The sequence below is a fragment of the Pollachius pollachius genome, assembly GCF_949987615.1.
Source record: "Pollachius pollachius genome assembly, chromosome: 4".
In the NCBI taxonomy this organism is placed as follows: domain Eukaryota; kingdom Metazoa; phylum Chordata; class Actinopteri; order Gadiformes; family Gadidae; genus Pollachius; species Pollachius pollachius.
Window position 1 is genome coordinate 27,329,794 of NC_136937.1, and position 21,386 is coordinate 27,351,179.

Sequence of the window (21,386 nt, forward strand, 5' to 3'; positions counted from 1 at the left end):
CCCTTTGTTGGAAATGTGTTCATCGCCCGAAAAATCCCTCTAAAAACATACTAATAGTATGCGAGTATAAAATCCAAACCAGTACTGGGCACATTGTGTAATCCAAACAAGAACGCATGACAGACAATATTGGGAGACAAAGTTAATTTATGAAGTCATCTTAAAATGGACACGTCAAAAGAAATACAAAGATACAATGTCAGAAAACACCAGTCCACTGGGAAGCGGCGCGCACACGACACTCGACAGCATAACAACTCCAACTCGCTGGCTCCAGTTTGTCAATGTCCATATATAAATCCATTTCATCTGGTTATTTGGATCGGGGCCTTGCTACGCTCCGGCGTCCGTCTTGCAGGGGGAATATTTGTATGTGTACAACTTGTTGTCCGCACCGCCACTCAGCATCAGCTGAAATCACAACAAATGAACAAATATATTATTGTTATATTTATTCACCTTTATTTATTTAAGAGGTTAAGCAAGGGAGATAGAGGGAAAGACCCCGGCAGGAATCGAACCCGGGTCGCTGGGGTCAGGACTGGGCCTTTATGGTACGCGCTCTACCCGGTGGTCGCCCTAGTTCTATTCATTTTCTATCTTTTTGTACCTAACAAGTAACAAAAAAGGTTTATTTTATGAATGACTAGAAAAGCTGTGTTATCAATTACTCTTCATTAATGTGGTTACAACTTTCCGATTTTTATGCTACTGTATTTATTTAGTTTTACTAGTCTGTGAAAGTGAGGCCATGTTTGATCCTTGTAAACAACTCAAGAAAGGTCAGAGCCCAGGAAGTCCTCTCCAACACAGCTGTCCTCCTCCCGCTGTTGCCTCGGTAGCGAGGCGTCCCATCCGGACGCACGTTTTTCGCAACGACCCAGACGGTAGGTCAACACCATAAAAAGGTGCTTGATGCGTTGCTACGGTAACCATCTTACCCCGCTCTCTGTCCAGTCCACGCAGAACACCTTGTCCTCGTGGGCGGCCAGGTCGTACAGCGGCGCTTTGCAGCTGGAAGACGCAGTGGGGATAAGCAGGCGTTCGTTATCGCGTCAGGTAGACGAACCATTCACGGACATTGATGAAGAAACAGTGACAAGCGTAGGCAACTCAGAGTGATTGGTTTAGAATAAAAGGCGGTTATGTGAAGGTGAGGGTTAAGTTAAGGCATCTTGCTTATTAGAGTTCTGTGTGCCGTTGACTAAACCCATTTAACTGGTCCGATCCATATTATAATTATCATATTGAATTATTGTGCAAGTCCAACACACAGCATTAGACATAGAAAAACTAAATTACTGGTGATAATTAATGAAAGGTACAATACACAAAAATGAATTGTTAGAAATGTACTGTAAAAACACATAGTCCTGTAGACGCTAACTCTAAGGCTACAGGGGACTTATTAATTAGGGGTTAATTGCTCAAACTCTGCAGGAGCATAGGACTGTGAAGCCAGCTGGAAATCGCAAATCTTGCACATTGTACCTTTAAGTGCATCACACACACACACACACACACACACACACACACACACACGGTATGTTTTAAGAGGAGCAGAGCCGCCGCGCCCCAGGAGCCCAGGAGCCCTGGTGCTCAGCAGGGAGCCGGACCCCTCACCTTCTTGTGTCCCACAGCTTGACCACGTTGTCCAGGGAGCCGGACATCAGCTGGTGCTCGTGGGAGGGCGCCCACTTCACCGCCGTCACCCAGCCCGTGTGGGAGGTGAGGGAGAGCAGCACCAACGACCCGTCTGGGGGGAGGGATGGGGTTGAACTTTGGAGACATCTTAAAAAAGCACTACAGATACTGTACCGTCTCAAAGGGGAATAAGGACGGAGGCGTTGTTTTTGCTATTATAAATGTATACTCAGTTTTTTATTACGCTTTAGCCTGTAAAGGAATTGTGAGTTATGTGCGGGTACACACTTCTTCTCATTTGTCTTATTGGAATGGTTTTGTATCCAATTATTAAAAATCATTAAAAAAATGCCATTCACTTTCGTTCCTCATGTAGCAGTGACTCCAATAAGGAGATGGTCCCTGATTCTCAGTGGGGGGAGGGTTACCTTTGGTGCGGGGGTCCCAGAGTCGGATGTGTCGGTCGGTGCTGCCCGACGCCAGCCGCCGACAGAGCGGCGAGTAGGAGACGCAGTTGAACACCTTGCTGCCCGTCTGAGGAACACATGGCATCAGTCATCCGTCGGACCGTTACCCCGTTTGCCTCGGAGGCCATGGCCTGTCTTTGCTTATGCAAAGGTGTGCACGTCTTTGGACTCTCCGTGCATACATATTGATGCATGGAAAGGTGCGTGTGTGGTTGCAATGTCGGCGTTAACAGTACTGCTACTCCTGCAGAACTATGCGTTGTAGAAGAATAGGAGCAGGAAAATACAACAAATAGTGTGTGTGTGCTCGTGTGCAACGGTTATATATGTGAGCATCTGTTATGTATATATATCAGAGATGTGTGCAATGTGTTATATTTGTGTGCATCTGTTATATGTATAATTATATATATAACAGAGGTGCAGGGTGTGTGTGTGTGTGTGTGTGTGTGTGTGTGTGTGTGTGTGTGTGTGTGTGTGTGTGTGTGTGTGTGTGTGTGTGTGTGTCTCTCACCAGCGTGGTCTTCTGCTCGCCCGTCTCGGCGTCCCACAGGCGGATGGTGTGGTCCCATGATGCACTGCACAGCTCGTCGGCGTCGCTCCACAGGACCGAGGCCACCGCCTCGCTGTGGCCCGCCAGCGTCATCAGCGGCGTCTGGGGAGCGGGCGTCGTCATCACGGGGGGAACAGGCGGTTGTCATTCATTCAAACTCTCCTTTGTGTGTACTGCCACTAACATGCTCAATTTGCAAAAGTTACGTGCACTTGACGCCTCTTTTGCATTGTTCTCCTGGACCACTGCTTGTCTTTGCCTCCCTATGTAGCGACCTTGCAGTGTATTTTATGTATTTTTATGTACTGGTCTCTGTCATTCGTGTTTTCATGGTGTTTCCATCACTAACTGTTATCTCAAGGGCGGATTATGGTCCCACGTTCACGCAACGCAAGGACTACGCAGACGCTTCGACGCAGTCGTGAACCTGTTTTGGTTCTGCGTCGGGTTTTATGAAGCGGACCAATCACAGCCCTTGCTGCTGCGCCCGTAACCCCCTTGCGTTGCGTGAACATGGGACCATAATCAGCCCTTACGTGTGTGTCTTGTTGATGGTGTGCTTGTTAGTACCTGGCTGCATCCTAATCTCCTCTAGTGGGATAATTTAATTTGACTTTGACTTCATTATGATTGAACTCGGTTAAATATCCCACCATGTTGCTGAAACAAACAATCCTTTTTTGTGACTTTTCAGTCTCCCAACGACGGGGGGGGGGGAACTCACCCTGGTGAGGCCCAGTTGCTCCGTCTTCTGCTTCTTCCGGGGTCTGTTGGCGGGGGCTGCAACCTCGTCCTCCTCCTCAGAGGGGACTGCAGAGACAGGGAGGAAGGGACGCTGCATGACGAGCCCCTATGTCCTGCACTAGTGCTGCTGTTTTTATATTCAGAGGTTGCTATGTAACGGGGGGGGGGGGGGGCTGTGAAACCCTGTCACTGCACACGTACCTGCCGACCAAATCTTCAACATCTTGTCCCAGGAACCGCTGCAGAACTGAACCGGGAGAGACACAGACAGCTCGTGTCATTTATATATAGACCTCAAACCGTTCGGAAAGCATGGAAAAGGTCGGCCGCAGCCAGAGTGCGGCGACACCAAAACAAATCCAAAGCTAGTTATTGTATTGGTCCCCCACGTCGTTGTTGGCGGCCGGCGTACCTTGGAGGCGGTGGGGTCGACGGCGAGCGCGTCCACGCTCCCGGCGTGACCGCGGCAGCAGTGGCGGGCCTTGACCTTGTTCCTCTCGGAGTTCCATTCCCACAGCAGCACCGTCTGGTCCAGGGACGCCGTCAGCAGCCACGACGTCAGGCCCTCTGGACGCCACGGGGTCACAGAGGACGAAGATTTAGGTGATGGACAACGGAAATGCATGATTCACTTCTTATAATGTTACTGAATAATGTGAAGGTGTGCAATTGAGCACCGGAAAATAATGCACCGTGAAGTCCATTGAAATCAAGCGTAATCTAGTCTACAGATTTCCTTCTGGTTTTTTTCGAGCCGACATAATGTCTGAAGTCTGTTTTCCCTCCTGGAGCCAATAGCTGAGGTGGTCAAAAATGACCATACACTTAAATGACGGTGCAGCTTAATAAAGCTACGACGTCTCAGACTTTGAAGAAGTACAAACTACACCAAACAGCGGGGGGTTCGTGGGTTCAGACCGGACCCCAACTAATCTGGCTCTTTCCAAGACAGAGTTTATTGGCTGACTTTGAACTTCTATTAATATCCTTTCAGACACTCCCTGTTGCCTGTCTTTAATGATAAATACGACCATACTCTAGACTCCCCCCCGAGGCCTGGAGCTCACCTCTCTTGACCCAGGCCACGTCCTTGACCGCGTCCGTATGTCCTGCCACCGTCATCACCGCCTTGCCCTCCGGCGACCAGATCCGGGCTGTCTTGTCGTAGGAGCCCGTCAGGATCCTGCGAGGGAGAGACGGGCGGGGTCACCTCCTGGCTCGCTCAGCTCCACTACTGAACGGGGGTGGATAGTCTAGTAGCAATGGTATTGGACTCTAAGCCAAAAGGTTCAATGTCCTCATCTTGAGCAAGCTAGCTACCGGCTCCTTAGTGACCCGTATCTGTACTGTCTAACCCCTACCTGCTCCATAATGACCTGTCTCCCTACTGTCTAACCCCTACCTGCTCCTCAATGACCTGTCTACGTACTGTCTAACACCTACCTGCTCCTTAATGACCCGTCTCTGTACTGTCTAACCCCTACCTGCTCCTTCATTACCTGTCTCTGTGCTGTCTAACCCCTACCTGCTCCTTAATGACCCGTCTATGTACTGTCTAACCCCTACCTGCTCCATAATGACCTGTCTCCCTACTGTCTAACCCTTACCTGCTCCTTAATGACCTGTCTACGTACTGTCTAACCCCTACCTTCTCCTTATTGACCTGTCTCCCTACTGTCTAACCCCTACCTGCTCCTTAATGACCTGTCTCCCTACTGTCTAACTCCTACCTGCTCCTTAATGACCGTTCTCTGTACTTTCTAACCCCTAACTGCTCCACAACGAGCCGTCTCTGTGTCCACTGTCTAGGGTGTGATGTCGGACCCGCTCACCACTCTGAGTCGGCGCGCACGGCGCTGATCCAGTCGTCATGCATCATGCACTCCTCCGGCTCCGGGGCGCTGATCCGCTCCACGTACTCGATCTCAACCACGTCTTCCTGAAAACAGACCAATGGGGAGAGACGCTCTAGACCTCACGACAAAGAGACAGCCAACTGGCCTCCCCCGATTGGGAATACTCCTTTTCCTACCATGTCGCATCAAGATTCCAAAATACTTCTTGGAAGCGTTTACTGTAGAGGAGTAGCCCTCGTTAAAAGATAAATATGCTATCTTACATCGAGAACAGACCCTTCCATATCCAATAGGCCTCATGAAAAACAGTCATGTGTATCATCTACTCTTGTACATTATAAAACATATAGGCATAGTTCAAAAGCATACTGCATGCACCGTCAGAGGATCCCACCAGGTTAAGGTCGTCATGACAGCCAGACAGAGCATCCAATAAGGTGTAGCAGCCACTGAGGTCGGACATACCGTTGATATGCTCTCCGTTTCCATGTGAACGGCCAGGGACGACCGCAAGAACACGCCCTTGACCAGGAAGTCAAAGTCCACTTGCTTGTGAGATCCTAAAGAGGATGGGAAAGATGATTAAATAAGAAACTAAGTAAAATTCATCAATGCATTTGTTTATAAGCAATGATTATATTTTGAGACGTTATATTGTGTTGGGGGGGGGGGCATATTTCATGGAGATATGCCTCAATTGGTGGAGCTATTAGTTTGCTTCATGTTATTAACCAAACCATGCCATAACAATGCAGGCATTGTTGATATCTGAAATATTGGTAAAACAATAGTTATTTTGGGGTCGATACTTAAGATTCAAAGGTTCTTATTTGTCACATACTCATACAGGATGTGCAGTGAAATGTCTGTGTGACATACTCTACACATATTGTGTATTAATCACACATGTGGGTCCTGAGTCTAGACCGGTTCATAACCACTGATCTGAATAGTCTTCATGTCCGAATTGTTACCATTGTTGGCTTGAAGGAGCTTGTTAATGACATTTCCGAGGTCCAGCACTTCAGAGCTCGCTGGGATGGAGAACGGGACATCATCCACTGCATACCTAGAAGAACACATGAAAGTGGGTTAGCTTTGGCAAAGTTGTTCGGCGGGGCTCTGGAGTTAACATGGTAACCATGTCAGGTAACATGCTTGTGCAGCCTGTAGAACGGATCTCCACGATTAGGATATAAGATATATAAAGACGGAATAGAGTGGGGTCGAAAGGCCTCGTATAGGTTAAATTCACTTCAACACAGCCGATACGTCTCTAAGTAACGTTAGCATCCCACAACTTAGTGCTGTGAGGCCACCATGGTAACATTATATGCTTACTTTAGCGTCACGTAGTGTGTACTTACTTCTTGTTCTCCGTGTAGAACCTCGCTTGTAATTGCGACATTTTGTTTTCTGTATTGTGTACACTAACTGGACATTTAGGATGAGGCTAAACTACTGACTGCGGCTTCAAAACACACCTAACGTCGTCCATGCAGTCGCATCGTTCGCCATGTGGCGCAAATGGAAAGACATGACAATCGAGCCAGAGAGGTCGATCGACCGCTCGGATCGTTTCTCTGCTAGTCATGTCTGATTGAGATCATAGACTGATGTCTGATAAAGTCCATGATCGATGCTCGTGGTTCGCTTAGTCTTTTTATACACCAACTATGTATTTTTTATTAAAGACAAGATATATAGGATTTTAGATTCATAAAAAGTTGTACTCGGATTTGACTTGAAATGTACCATAAGTTAGTTTATAGCCATGTTTGTACGGGCTATATTGTCAAGCCATAGCTAAGCACGTTAGTGCACATATTTTGAAGATATTATACGGTATATGAACAAGTCAAGAACGTAATGTTTTCAAAAAAAGGTTTTTATTGTACCAGAATGCATTCCCAGTTTGCAGTAAAACTGGAAGTGCAGATTCAAGACAGGGTCTGATACAGATGAGCTTATACACAATGGTCAACTAGGAGTAGTACAACTTAGGTGGCCATGAAACAAATGTTTTTTATCCATGAAAGTAAAACAGATTACCCGTTGGTGCATAAATCCAAAACATACATTGTGATCATAATCACACTAATAAAAATGGTAAATGGCATGAGGCCAAGCATTCTTGAGACATCCGGAAAAAGTCAGTCATACAGTTTTGTAGGGGAGATTTACAAGTAGAAATTACAAGAAAAACTAAACTAAAGAATATATAGAATCTGTTCTTTATTCGTCTTCCTCATCCTTGACCTTTTTCTTCTTCTTTTTCTTCTTTTCTGTCGTCTGGAAATAACAAAAAACAGTAGATTATAAGCAAGTGTTCTGTTATATGGTCATTCAGGTTCTGTGAACAGTTAAACAATTATTTTGGCTGCTGTGATTAATGTCTTATTTGGAAAAGAAGCAGAAGCCAGACTTACTTCCTCTGATTTTACAACTACTTCCTCCTCCTCCGCAGCGGGTTCCTCTGCCTTCTTATCCTTCTTTTTCTTCTTCTTTTTGGGAGGCTCTACCTCGGCGACCTCTGACGTTTCATCTTCTAGAAAACACAGAAATAAAGACATTAGGAGGACCATCGACAGAACGTTAGGAGGACCTTCAACAGAACGTTAGGAAGACCATCAACAGAACGTTAGGAAGACCATCAACAGAACGTTAGGAAGACCATCAACAGAACGTTAGGACGACCTTCAACAGAACGTTAGGAAGACCATCGACAGAACGTTAAGAGGACCATCGACAGAACGTTAAGAGAACCATCGACAGAACGTTAAGAGGACCATTGACAGAACGTTAAGAGGACCATCGACAGAACGTTAAGAGGACCAGGGACAGAACGTTAAGAGGACCAGGGACAGAACGTTAGGAGGACCATCGACAGAACGTTAGGAGGACCAGGGACAGAACGTTAGGAGGACCAGGGACAGAACGTTAGGAGGACCATCAACAGAACGTTAGGAGGACCATCAACAGAACGCCATCAACTGGCCACCACCGCCTCAGAGATCAGGGAAGCTAAACCATACTCAACTCACCTTCTACTGCTGCTGGTGCTGCTTCCTTCTTGGCCTTTTTGACTTTGGTAGCGGGTGTGGCGGGTTGCTCCTCCTCTTCCGCCTCCACCTCCTCAAACTTCCTCTTCTTTGAGGTGCTGGGAATCGTGGAGTCGGCGGAGGGGTCATAGACTCTCACGTCGCTGTGGAGGGGGAGAGTGGGCGTGTTTAGACCCTGTGTACCAACCCCTACAGACTGACGGTTTCGCTTCGGGTCTGCGTTCTGATTGGTTACCTCTTGTGCTGATATTTATCTGCCCTCGCCATCGCTTTGCCAGTTCCACTGATCTTCCTGATCTATAAAATAAAAGAAAAAGTAAATGAGTCACTTTGTCACATTTCCCAGATGCCACCCAGTCCAAGGATGACCAATATATACAATCGTTTTGCTGCTACGTACCCCCTTATCCTCCAGGTGCCGCAGTCTGACCTCCAGCTTGGCCCTGTTCTCAACACCCATCTCTGAGGTGGCGTCTTCCCCGAGCGCATCGTAGCGGATAGCCAGCGCCGATTTAGCCGCCAGCATTCTGGAGATCTAAACGCAACGCACAAGATCAGAGAACACGGAACGCGGACTTCAAAGCGCTAGTTGTTGTCCCACAACTATGCAAACGTATCAGGCAAGCGAAAGCAAGATCACTCACTTTGCCCTTGTTCTTGGCGCTGGTCTGCCCCACCAGCGAGGCATGATAGATGAGGCCATACTTGGGTGTGTCCTTGCGGGTCTTAAGGGCTCTGAACAGGGCCTTCTCCGCCCCAAGGATCTGCACGGTGGAGGCCGGGTGCTTGGCCAAGTTCATCAAGGAGCCTACGGGACCAATGGTGCCAAACCAAAAGGGGGAGAAACAAGCTCAGTATCGCTATATTTAATTGGCCAGAGGTTAATTAGTGCCAATAGAGTGCTAATTTTGTGAGGACTTTGCCAACAGCGTTTGAAAGGCAACAGGCTCGGAAGAGGTAGTGAACGAACATCAGTTAGAGATTCAGTACACGACAGGATGTCATTTTCGTCACCGCCTGCTGTTCTTATAAGGGATTTGATGATGAGCTTTTCAGGGGGTGTTGAGATGGAGTGGGTTGTAAAATGGCACACCTGCGTGAGCGATAAGCCGAGCTCCGACCAGCTCCCCCACCATCACCGTCAGGTTGGGAGCGATGGCAGTCATGCGGTTTTTCAGGTAGTCGTACAGCTGCACGCGGTACTCTGTGATCTCGATCACCTGGAGGTTGAAAAGAAAATACAGCAAAAACAACGTTGTCGTTAATCAGTGTAATCAGCCAATGACCATTCGAGGCGTTGGAAGTACGAAAAAACAGTTGGCCGCTCAGAAGAGATAGTGACTTAATACCCACATTGTTTGTTTCAGGGGAATATTTTTTATAGGCCTCATCACCACGGCTACATGCACACCCTGGACGTCAGAAGCTTAGTCCAACCCTGCCGTGCATTTACCTGCTCACACAGGTGCAGGATGTTGGTGATGTCCTCGTCAGAGACCTCCACTCCCATGGAGATCTCAGCGGCCAACTTCACCTCGGCTTCGATCTCCTCCGGGAGGATGTCAGACAGGTCTGTCGTGGCAACGTTGGTGCGGAACCCTGAAGGAAAGACACCAGTTTAGCTATGGGAGGGGGTTTCTGGATGAGCCAAACTAGCCATGGTTCGGTTCACACAGCTTGGACCCATTGTAGGAGTCAAAAACTGGGGTCGTCAAGCAGGCTCACGTTTCCCCCCTTGTTATATTCACACAATATAATTCCTAGGTCTGTAGGTAGAGCTGGGTGTTTGAAAGTGCATGGCATGTCATTAACGTAGGGTCGTACCTATTTTCTGGATAGCTTTGCAATAGGCCAGGTTGTCTGTGATGATCTTTCCCACCTCTGGGAAGTGCCAGCCGTACCACTCTCTGCACCTCATGATGTAGTTGTTGAGCTCCTTGTCCAGGTCGTCCAGAAGGGCTGGAGAGGCAATTTAAGTTGAGGATTTAACAACCGTTTCATTATCACAACAAATATTTTGCTGAGCCCAATGTAAGGCTGGAGAAGAAAATAAGAGAACAGCAGATTGTCACCATATTTAGTTTGGCAATATAGTATGGCCACACACGGCACCTACAGGTTATGGTACTAGAATAATAAAATGGTGGTACACCATTACTCAATTCTTTCATTTTCAGTAAATTATGTTAATAATGGCGATCCATGCATTGCGATGCACATAAAAGGTCCTTGCCAATATCCAGCCTTAACCTTAGGTAGCCTGGGTGCTAAAATATAGTATAAAGATGGTCATGTAAATAAATACATTTCTACATAGGGGTTTCAATAACGAAGAAACTTACAGATGGCCTGGACGATCATGGTGTCCACTTTGTCGGGGCTGAACTTCAACTTGTAGCGGGATAAACTGTAAAAAGAAAGATGAAATAAAACTGGTTAGGTGAAGAAGGTATGGTTTACTTTAATCCCATCGAATTACAAGGAAAAGTATATGATAGCAACAAGGGCACAATCTTGAATTGCAATAACATTTATACTGTGTATGCCTAGATGGTGGTCATTTATTTTGGAAATAAGTTTGGTTGCATACTGGGCTTCATTAGCCTGCAAACGCACTATACTTTTCAAAGGGTTTGGAACAACAAAGGCTCAGAAGAGGTAGTGAACGAACATCAGTTAGAGATTCAGTACACGACAGGATGTCATTTTCGTCACCGCCTGCTGTTCTTATCAGAAGAGATTGCACACTTGGGGGGGGGGGGGGGGGGGGGGGTTTAAGAGGGGGGCTGTAAATATAAGGCACCTGCATACCGAGTGCTGGATCAACTGACCCGTTAACACCTAGGGCCTTAGTGTGTAGCCTTTGCAATCCCACTAGGATTGCAAAGGCTTATTACCAGAGGTATGTACCTGTGGGCCAGACCCAGGGACATGGCGCTGATCTCACGGGGCGGAAGGCCGGTGATGAGCCCCTCCATCTGGGTCCTGATGCCCCTCATCAACTCAGCGATGGCCGGGCTGTGGACGCAGCTCACGTTCATCTTTTCCTGGAAGACACGAGAGGGTCAGAGACTGAAAGGCAGGTGCAGAACGAATTCACTCGTGGCACTGTGTTATACATCATTTTTAAACAAGACAATTTTCAAGTCTATTGAAATGTTTGCTTTCTTACTTTGATGACGCCCCCTAGTTTGAGATCGCTGATGGCCAGCTGCTCGTGAGCCTCCTTGGCCACTACCTTTTTCAGAACCTTCTTCAGACTCTTGCCAATCTTTCCCTCCACCATGGCCGTAGCAGCTGAGGAGCAAGCACAGGGACACTAAGTAAACTAGCAGGCAGAGCAGAATCTGTATCTAAAGTTTATTTGGAGATAGGCCATGTTTGATCAGACATGCAATAGAGATGCAAACAGCATTTAAGAATAAAAAACCGAAGTACGAGTACCATGAGTTCCATGTTAACGTTAAATATACAGGGTTTCATATGGATCAGTACCTGCCAAGGCCTCGGTTGTGTCCTGAAACTTTTCAAAGTGCTTCAACTTCACGCTGGTAAGGGAAATAAATGACTTCATTAGTGATGAACCGAGCGGACTTGATTGCAAGGAGCAAAAGAAAAAAAAAAAGATTTAATCCATGAAGACCAAAACACCACTCACATTTTGTTGGCTTTCTCCGGCGTCTGGAACTCCTTCCAGAGACTGTCGACCTCCTGCAGTTTGGACTCATCGAGGACCTGGGAAAGATTACACAGTTGATAAAACAATAAAAATAAACACTTTTCGCTTTCCAACTTGAGTTGCTGTCCTGGTATCGCTGAGAGATGATAATTCCCAGTAACAAAACACATGTTGTGGCAGTCGGGTTAGCCATCCACGCACACGTGGTAAGCAGGCCCACACATAAAACCACTCCTACCGGCGCGATGTTACCCGAGACAGCCTTTTGACCCATAAAGTGCTATTCCTTAACTATCATGTCTAAATTGTGCTAAAGATAAGCTGGTTAGTTGATTGATTGTAACGCCCGACTGTTTAACAAATACAAGCATGGCACATGACTAGTTAGCAATCTAGCTAACCCACCGACCCGTCCGCCTAAAAATCTATCCGGAAACCTAATTCTCACCCTAATAAAGAACCATAGGTAAACACATACCTTGAATATAGCATATCCAGCGGCGGTCTCAAATAGCACCAACATTGTGCTGTCTTTTTCAGTGTGTTGTATGCAAACTTGGGCTGGGCTGCTCTCTCTCTGTGGAGAGGTCCTGTGCAGTAACACGTTGACACGCTGCTGGGAAGAAGAGTGAGACGCACGCGGGACTGTGCTGCTGCGTTTTCTTCTTCGTTTCCTTTTGGGGTTAACCAGACGCCGTGTTGTGTTACCGCCCTCTAGGGCCCACCGACAGAATTAACCTTTCTCACATGCAGAGAGATACAAAATACATAAATATAAAGATATTATTATATATTGGTTATGTGCCCCAACTAAAGAAGCACTTTTTTTTTGTAATATCCAGATTTAAGTGACTAAATCTTTGAGCTCGGCTGATAGCTCAGAGCTTCTCCACTTTTCTATCCTTTGGCTCCAAGTCTAGTGCTTTTTTGTTTATTTGTACTTTTGGTGCTGCATTTATATTTTCTCATTTGTTTATTTGAAAAGTGTGTGAGCGTGTGTTAAGGACCCGGACACCCAAGCCGGTCCCGACGTTGTAGAGAGATAGTTGTTTGCAACGTAGACTTTGTTTTCCATTTTTTTTTTGGTATTTCATGAAGTACATAATACAGACCTATTCATATTATTTGAGTGATGTCGGAGTGACCCAATACATGGACTACAAAATAAAGAATATTTCTTATCTACATATGGCAAACAAAAAAATAAATAAATTCTGTGACACATTTCATTATTTTTTTTATTATTGCGCAATAGCTGATAAACGTTATTTTAAATTAAAATCCACATTTTGAAAGGAAATAGTTAAGAATAAATAACACATTTGCCAACGGATTATTTGTCAAGTGATGTAATGCAGGCCTCTATTCTGCAAAATGGGATGATTTCTGTCATTTGCAAGTCTGCAAGGCAACAAGACAAGGAGGGTTAAAATGGTGGCAAAGAAAAAATCTGATGTGGCGCGAGAAATTGCTTCTGCTGCAGAAAGGCTGCTATTTCAAGGGAATAAATCCTAAGGAAATATGGGAGATTACCTACTTTCAGGAGAGTGAAGATCAAAGGTCAAATGGAAGTCAGCATCCAGGCTTAGAAGATAATGCGGAAGAGGAAATGGAAAGTACATATGGGGATTCTGATGGTGATTAGTGTCTTTTGTATTATGTTTTATATAATGCAATGGAATGCTAGGAGTCTAATTGCAAATGGCAAGAGTTTAAACACATGTTAGATGGGCTTGAAGAAAAAACAGAAATAATTTGCATTGAGGAAACTTGGTTAAAACCAAGACTTGATCTTATAATACCGGGATATAAATGTGAAAGGAAAGATCGAGAGAATACAGCAGGACGGGTGTGTGCAACTTTCATTAGAAATGGAATTCAGTATAGAAGAATAGAAATGGATATAGATTCAGAATGTGTTACCACACAAGGATGGACTGACCGAAGGAAAATCACCATTGTCAATTTGTATAATCCCTGCATCCATTTAGAGGATAATCATTTTCAGGAAATTGTGGATAAGATTAGTGAACCAGTGGTGTGGGTTGGGGATTTTAATGCCCATAGTGAGCTGTGGGGAAGCAAGAAGAGAAATAGGAATGGGAAAATTGTAGAAGAGTTTATAGACAAAAACCAACTAGTTGTGTTAAATGATGGTCGACCTACATGGTTTAGAACAAGTCGGACAGGGTTTTCCTCCATAGATATTACAATTACATCAGCAGAGTTGGCATCAATTAGTAGGTGGGAGACAATGGATCTGTATACAGTGGGAAGCGATCATGTACCAATCATTTGCAAATTTGGTAGATGTTTAATTGAGGAACCAGTCAATCTGTCCTTGAGGCTTAATTATAAAAGGGTTTGACGGAGGATGTACATATGGGTTTATCATTAATAGATAGTGAGAAAGGGGTAGATGAGTGGAATAATTCTTTAACTAAAGTAATCTGGTCAGCTGCAGTACAGTATATTCCTAAGAAAAAAGTTCCTATAAGCGGATCAATGGTTCCATGGTGGCCCGAAGAATGTAACTTTGCAGTCCGAGCTAGAAATAGGGCCTATAAAAGGTTGAGAAAACATCTATTAGAGAGCTATGCTATTGAGTATAAGAGACTTAGAGCTAAGGCTAGACATATCATCAAGGAGGCAAAGAAACAAAGTTGGAGACATTTTTGTTGTAAATTAGGACCGGATACGCCCATACAAAAGATTTGGAGTTTTGTTCATAGAATGACAGGGGTTTTTCAGCAGACAGCAGTCCCTGTCCTTCACTGTGATGGAATTTAACCTATAAATAACAAAGAAAAAGCAAATATGTTAGTTAAGCAGTTCCATAACAAGACAACAGCACTAACAATGTAAGTGATGTAAATAGAAGTTTGCGATGTGAAATATTGGGAAAACACCTGGATAAACTGCAAATTAACCTTTGATAATTATGATGACTTCAATATATTTTTCTCACCAGGGGAGTTTCAAAAAGCATCAGGGAAAAGATACCTCTCCTCTCAAAATTATGGAACGTATGATAATGGATAGACTTGTGGATAAGCTGGAGAAAGGTGTTTTTTTAGCGACTCATCAGAGTGGATTTATGCATTATGCATGTGTCTTTCTGGATCTTGAAAAAGCATATATGCTTTTTCAAGATCAATAAATTTATCTAATTATTTATTTATTTATTTATTTAAGATCAAATTAATTTATAATTTGTCAATTTGATCTTGACAAATTCAATAAAAGAAGGAAAATCCAAGTCCAGGCCAGATTTAATTGTGAAAATACTTCAGTCTTTGTTTAGAATTTACAAGGCAGGGAGAGAGGGGGGGGGTTTTTCTGGGTGCCGGCACATTTGGGTATGAAAGGGAATGAGGAGGCGGATGAGGAGGCAAAGAAGGCGCTGAAGGAGGAAACTGGGGGGGCTATATGGGGCTCCTGAGTTCATGGAAAAAATAAACAGGGCTCTAAAAGAAAGGTGGCAAAAATCTTGGGAGAAGGAAAGGAAGGGAAGGGCGTACTTTTTAGTGCAGGAAAATGTAAACAAAGATAGGTGCACTTTTAGGTGTATGAGAAAAGACACTGTAGTAATCTCAAGACTGAGGCTTGGACGCTGTGGGCTGAGGAGTGGGCTGGCTCTGATTGCAAACACCCAGATGGCAAGTGTGAGTGTGGAGATAGAGAGACTGTGAAACATGTATTCCTCCAGTGTTAGCTCTATTCCAATCAAAGGAGGACTCTTTTCCGGAAACTTGGATCAGCTGGGGAATCAGTTTTTAATATGCGCACTCTTCTGAATCTGGATTCATTGGTTAAAGCAAAGGAATTGTTGGATTAACTTCACAACACTGGAATATCTAAAATGATTTAGAGGGAAATCACTGGGGGGCAGCAATACGACATAGCTGCGTCAAGGCTGCCTAAACCAAAGAAGAAGAAGAAGATTATTTGTCGAACAGATTTGCTTTCCCCATCCGGCGGAAGTTACGCGACAGTGTGTATAAACCCAAACATCCACATGTGGTACTGCACGCTACCACGTTGAAGTCGTTGCCCAGGTAAACCTTTGAATATTAACATTCCTACTGGGTTGAAAACGTGGATGAGAACAGTATGGATGCAAACGGACAGTATCCTCCGCCGGACTTTGGCTGTCCTCCTCCAAATACGTTCATGATGCCGGCCGCTTCTCAACGTCCACCCGGCTCCAGCAACTTCCATCCTAGCATGTGGAACTGGAGCGAGACGCCCTCCGACCCGTGGGCCCACAACACCGGCTGGCAAGGCGGCCCGCCGCCTGGCACTGGGAACTACGATGGACGCTACGACGGTCCAGGACACCATCAACATGGTGGGTTACTGTCCGCCTTTTATAATGGGACTATGATGTCGTTTATACGATCACAAATTATGGGGATATGGAAAAGTATTCCACTGCAGCTAGATTATTTAAAGCCAAGTGTGTAAGGTATGGGAAATTGGAGCTGTCATTAATGAAAGTTGAAACCTTTATTTTCTTTACTAGGGCAACATTTTAATCGCGGAAGGAGTCGAGGCAGGGGCTACAATGGGCCGCCAAACAACTATGGAAAAAAGGTATTAAATATATCTCCCGAATCCCCCCCCCCCCCCCCCCCCCCCCCCAAGCAGAAATACTCCACTCTGTGCTAACTTTGCCCAATTGGTCTGAAATCCACAGCAGAAATTTAAGAAGGAACCAGAGTACCTCTATTTTTGTGACCCTTGTGACCGGGGCTTCAAAACTGAAGAGAACCACAGCGAACATATGTCCCAGCACATCAAGGTGATTCACTCTTTCATTGAGCATTCTGCTATCCCTAAATCAAAGTCCATGAGGAATTTATCCTTCTGTTTTAATGTTGTTATAAGCCAAATGTGTATTGTTCTTTTTATCTCTTTCATAGTGCTCTTTTGCTGACTGCAGCTTCACTGCTCATGAAAAAATAGTCGCCATCCACTGGAGAAATGTAAGCCCTGAAGACACTGATGAAATGAGAAAGATACTCCATTCTGTTTGTTTTTATTTAGAAATGTTAAGGGAGTAATTAACCCCAAACATGGCGATAAACACATTGTTTTAAATCACATTGTTTGAATTTGAGCTGAAAGAGCTCTGAAAAGCTTCAACGCTTTTTCAAAGTTGAAGTCAGAGACAATCTATGATTTGATGATGTTGCTGACATCTCACGTACCCTCCAGTTTCAGATAGTTTGTGAAACAACTCATTAAAGGTTGTATTTGTGGTTTGTCGCAGAGCCACGCTCCTGGTGCGAAGAGAATCAAGCTGGAGACGCAGGAGGAGATCACAAAGTGGAGGGAGGAGAGACGAAGGTCAGTCCTTATGCACCCTCCCTCTAGCCGGGTCGCTCAGCGCTAGATGTGTTATCTTACTTCTGGCGTAGACGCCACAGTCCACGTCACTCAGAGCGCTGTTATCCTTCACTGTGTTTTTGTATTCATTTTAAATGTCGGTAATTGGTGGACATTAGTTTGTTTTTCTCGGACCTGACCTTGTTTTCATATTTGTCTATTTTTCTGACTTAGGAACTACCCGACGGTCGATAATGTCGAGAAAAAGAGGAAAGTACAGGACGTCCGCGAGGAGGGAGGAGGAGTGCTTGAGACAGCCCAGTTCGGGTGAGTCCCAACGCAGAGTCAGGAGCCATTGTTCGATCAGAACCAATGTTGTTTTACCATGTAGGAGAACTACTGTTCCCTCACTGTGTACGGCCAGGCCCGCCGCTCCCTATACGCAGAGTACACAGAGTGCGTAGGGCACCTAGTACCTGGGGAGGGCACCAAAAATTATGGTTTGTAAAAAAAAATAATAATAATAATAATTATTACGTTATTGAATAAAAAAAATATATAAATTAGTTATGAAGAGGCCCACCGTTGTTTTTTCTTAATTGCATAACCTATCACTCAATTTCGTCAATTATGTTGACTGGTGACTGGTGGGGGGTTCGCTATCTGGCTGAAATGTTCGAGTTGAAACTCGAATGAGTTTGAACCGCAATGTCCGCACTTTACGAAGCCGACACAAGATGCCTTACCTGCCTTACCTGTGTACCAGTTGAAGAAGCTTAAAATGATCTGCACATATCTGTTGTCAATGCTGATAGGGATTTGAATTAATGTAATCACAATAAAATAAAATTAATAAAATCACATCCAATAACTCAACTATAATTTTAATATTGAATCTCAAATCCCCTCCCGCTTACGCAACCCAGCCATCTGAGCTACGCTAGTTCGCATCACACAGTTGCACAGCCAGTTAAAGTGGACACAACATTTTTATTGCGTTTTTTGAATCCTGCCTAATAAGATGGAGGTGCTCAATCTTGCATATTGCGACCTTAATTTGAAGAATTAACTGTCGCTTTGAATTAAAGAGTAGTTGCCAAATGGATGCATAGAGGTAGCCTGACCACAACTTCAAGCCCTTTTGGTTTGTTAATAATTTAAAACGGTTCAAAACTAAGAAATGATGACCATTTAAGAAAGATATCCTTTGACTTCCTGTTCCCAGGCGAATGAGAGGCAGGGGGCGGGGGAGGGGGCGTGGCCGTGGCAACAACAGGTTCCAGAGGGGCGCCCCAGGAGGCTATCAGAACCAGGGGAATGGCGCCCCGGGGCGGCCCCCAGCCCCTCATCCAGCAGCCAGCGACGGGGACCCCCTGGGTGCCCTCGTCAACGATGAGCCAGGTGAGTCGGAGGCGAGAGCCCGCTTTAAAGGTAACCTATTATACCACCAGGTGTGAGTGTGATTAGCCGTTACAAGCCGTTTTGAAAATCTGCCTCTTCTGACATCACAAGTGGGCTTGTCCACCTAGATGTGAGCTGTATAGATCAGTCTACCAGCCTACCCAGTGGGCTTTTGCAAACGTTGCTCATCTATCTGTCATAGTCAGAAGAGGCCGATTTTCCAAACGGCTTGTAACAGCTAATCACTCACACCTGGTGAATCATATGTCACCTTTAAGACCCAATAAAGTCCCTCAGGATTTGATTAGGAAAACATAACCGTTTTGCAATTGGTCAAAAGTTTTGGAGACATTTTGGATTCAAAAATACAAAATAACACATTGCAACATATATTTGCCAAAAGGTGAATAATACAAACGTGAAAATTAGCTACAATTGTATTCATTTGATTCATGACTTCATCAAGACTCTTCATCAAGAAATACTTTATCAAAATACATGCATAAGTTTCTTAACCCTTCTGCCTTATGTTTCCAGACTCTGATAAAGAGGATTCTTCGGGGACCTCCAAGCAGGGTTTAGTGGTGGCCCCTAAACAGATGAGCTCAGGACTGGGGTCCCTGGTGGCCAGCTATGGCTCGATCACGGAGAGCGACAGCGACGAGGAACCACAGGGTGAGTTTGCAACTTGCTTGTGCGTTTCATGTGTGGGGATGGGAATTCATTCAAAGAAGTGCGGTGCCCATCTTCTCCCAGCCAACTGGTCTGTAATGTCACGTATCTAAATCCACTTAGTTGTGGATCAAAGCGTCTGCTAAATGACTCATTAGTCAATTGAATCACATGGGTTTGTATTTGTTTGTCTCAGCCCTCCCCATTCAGAGGGATAACCAGGGAGGGACCCAGGCCCCGCCCCAATCCCTTTCACGGGGGCCCCAGGATGCAGAGGCGCCCCTGGGTTCACATCCCAGAGCCTCCCCCCAGGACCAATACAGAGGCAGGGGAGGACGAGGACGGGGGCGGGGCCGAGGGGGGAGGGGCAGGCGAGGGGGAGGTCACATGACTCCCCAGAAACGGGCGACGCTACTGGAGATGGTGAGAAGAAACTTGGTCTTTCTGACTAGTCTGAAAGTGTTGGAATTTAGGCACAAAGCTAGTTTGCTAGAACCCTGCAAATGAAGACAAACTATCAATATAATCATTGTGCGCCTCGCAACTAAGTAACAACTGTCCTAGCAACAAGGCAGAATGTAGCCTAGCAACGAGGCGGAGTGTAGCCTAGCAACGAGGCGGAGTGTATCCTAGCAACGAGGCGGAGTGTATCCTAGCAACGAGGCGGCCTGTATCCTAGCAACGAGGCGGCCTGTATCCTAGGAATTAGGCATTGAGTATAACCTAGCAACTAGGCAGAGTTTACCCTAGCAACGAGGCATTAAGTATCCTAGCAACGAGGTGGAGTGTAACATAGCAACGAGGCGGAGTGTAACGTAGCAACGAGGCGGAGTGTAACCTAGCAACGAAACAGCATGTATCCAAAAATGAGGCAGAGTGTATCCTAGCAAGAGGCAACGCTTTTCCTAGCGACATCTGTTGAACTGACATCTCCCAACCCTGGGTGTTCTGTGTCTAGTTGCTGGCGCCCGACATTCGTCACGAGAGGAACGTGCTGCTGCAGTGCGTGCGCTACGTCGTGCAGAGCACCTTCTTCGGCCTAGAGAGCCGACCCAAGGACCGGCAGGCCTCCCCCGCGGCCGGCGGCCGGGGCCTCCCCCAGTCAGCCTGCGCGGCTGACGAAGAGGAGTGCCAGACAGAAAGCACAGAGAAAACGGCAAAATCGACACAGGAAGTATCCGCAGAAGAGCCTCTAGCATACTTTCAGGGAACTTCCGAAACGGAGGCAGACGGTGACGAGTCCGGCACCAAGGAGACCGGGGCGAGCGAGCAGACTGCGACGAACCCAGCGGAATCGGGAAAGACGCAAAACGGCGAGCAAGCGGAGTGTGTTCCAATGGTCGAGGAAACCCAGGGCGACAAAGATCCCGACATCGCCACGACGACCACAGAGGAAGTCGCACCCACCCGTCTAGTTGATGATGAAATATGGGAGTACTAGATCTGACAGAAAGGCATCAGAATAACAAAATATTATCACTTATATATATGTTATATCTAATCGATTTTGTTATGTTAAACACTTGTGAAACTCTTATCCTTGTTCGTATCATTTTGTTTTTCTTCAAATCAAATTATTTTTCTAAGATGCCATGCAGTGTACAATTTGATATTGTGAAATTAAATCAAATTCTTGGTATAAGAACTGTGTTTTGACCTTTTTTTATCGACGCATGAAATATATCGTAAAAACAAGAAAGTTATCGTAACTTTATTCATGTAGCACTTGGATGCAAGTAAAAATGGGCTTCACATTAAAACCGGAGCACATCAAAATGAGGCGAACAAACAAGCATTAAAGGTCCCATGGCATGAAAATCTCACTTTGAGGTTTTCTTACATAAATATGAGTTCCCCTAGCCTGCCTATGGTCCCCCAGTGGCTGAAACTTGCGTTCGGTGTAAAACGAGCACTAGGTGTTCTGCTCGCCTTTGAAAAAGCGAAGGCTCAAGCGCGCTGATTTGGAAAGTGGTCCCA

General features: G+C 45.6%; 3 protein-coding genes across 3 annotated transcripts; 1 reads left to right on the forward strand and 2 right to left on the reverse strand.

Annotated features, from left to right (window-relative positions):
* Positions 1 to 138: 138 nt before the first annotated feature.
* wdr12 (WD repeat domain 12) lies at positions 139 to 6,774 on the reverse strand. Its single transcript, XM_079735870.1, has 13 exons — positions 6,632 to 6,774; positions 6,239 to 6,333; positions 5,730 to 5,824; positions 5,241 to 5,347; positions 4,476 to 4,591; positions 3,821 to 3,975; positions 3,610 to 3,655; positions 3,389 to 3,474; positions 2,626 to 2,766; positions 2,073 to 2,178; positions 1,624 to 1,756; positions 942 to 1,014; positions 139 to 411 (listed from the first exon to the last, which is right to left on the reverse strand). The coding sequence occupies exons 1-13, from the start codon at positions 6,670 to 6,672 to the stop codon at positions 334 to 336; spliced, it is 1,272 nt and encodes a 423-aa protein (XP_079591996.1). The 5' UTR covers positions 6,673 to 6,774; the 3' UTR covers positions 139 to 333.
* Positions 6,775 to 7,136: 362 nt separating this feature from the next.
* Positions 7,137 to 12,615, reverse strand: nop58 (NOP58 ribonucleoprotein homolog (yeast)). The gene is made up of 15 exons (XM_079735944.1): positions 12,484 to 12,615; positions 11,985 to 12,061; positions 11,822 to 11,874; positions 11,499 to 11,623; positions 11,237 to 11,373; positions 10,669 to 10,733; positions 10,151 to 10,285; positions 9,780 to 9,925; positions 9,420 to 9,546; positions 8,971 to 9,134; positions 8,727 to 8,861; positions 8,562 to 8,623; positions 8,309 to 8,469; positions 7,694 to 7,812; positions 7,137 to 7,556 (listed from the first exon to the last, which is right to left on the reverse strand). Exons 1-15 carry the CDS (start codon positions 12,526 to 12,528, stop codon positions 7,500 to 7,502), a joined length of 1,608 nt encoding a protein of 535 aa, XP_079592070.1. The 5' UTR covers positions 12,529 to 12,615; the 3' UTR covers positions 7,137 to 7,499.
* A 3,403-nt stretch (positions 12,616 to 16,018) lies between these two features.
* On the forward strand, positions 16,019 to 20,997 carry nufip1 (nuclear FMR1 interacting protein 1). Its single transcript, XM_079734315.1, has 10 exons — positions 16,019 to 16,356; positions 16,531 to 16,601; positions 16,705 to 16,809; positions 16,931 to 16,993; positions 17,281 to 17,357; positions 17,571 to 17,663; positions 18,562 to 18,737; positions 19,275 to 19,412; positions 19,606 to 19,832; positions 20,368 to 20,997. Exons 1-10 carry the CDS (start codon positions 16,119 to 16,121, stop codon positions 20,848 to 20,850), a joined length of 1,671 nt encoding a protein of 556 aa, XP_079590441.1. The 5' UTR covers positions 16,019 to 16,118; the 3' UTR covers positions 20,851 to 20,997.
* Positions 20,998 to 21,386: the final 389 nt, after the last annotated feature.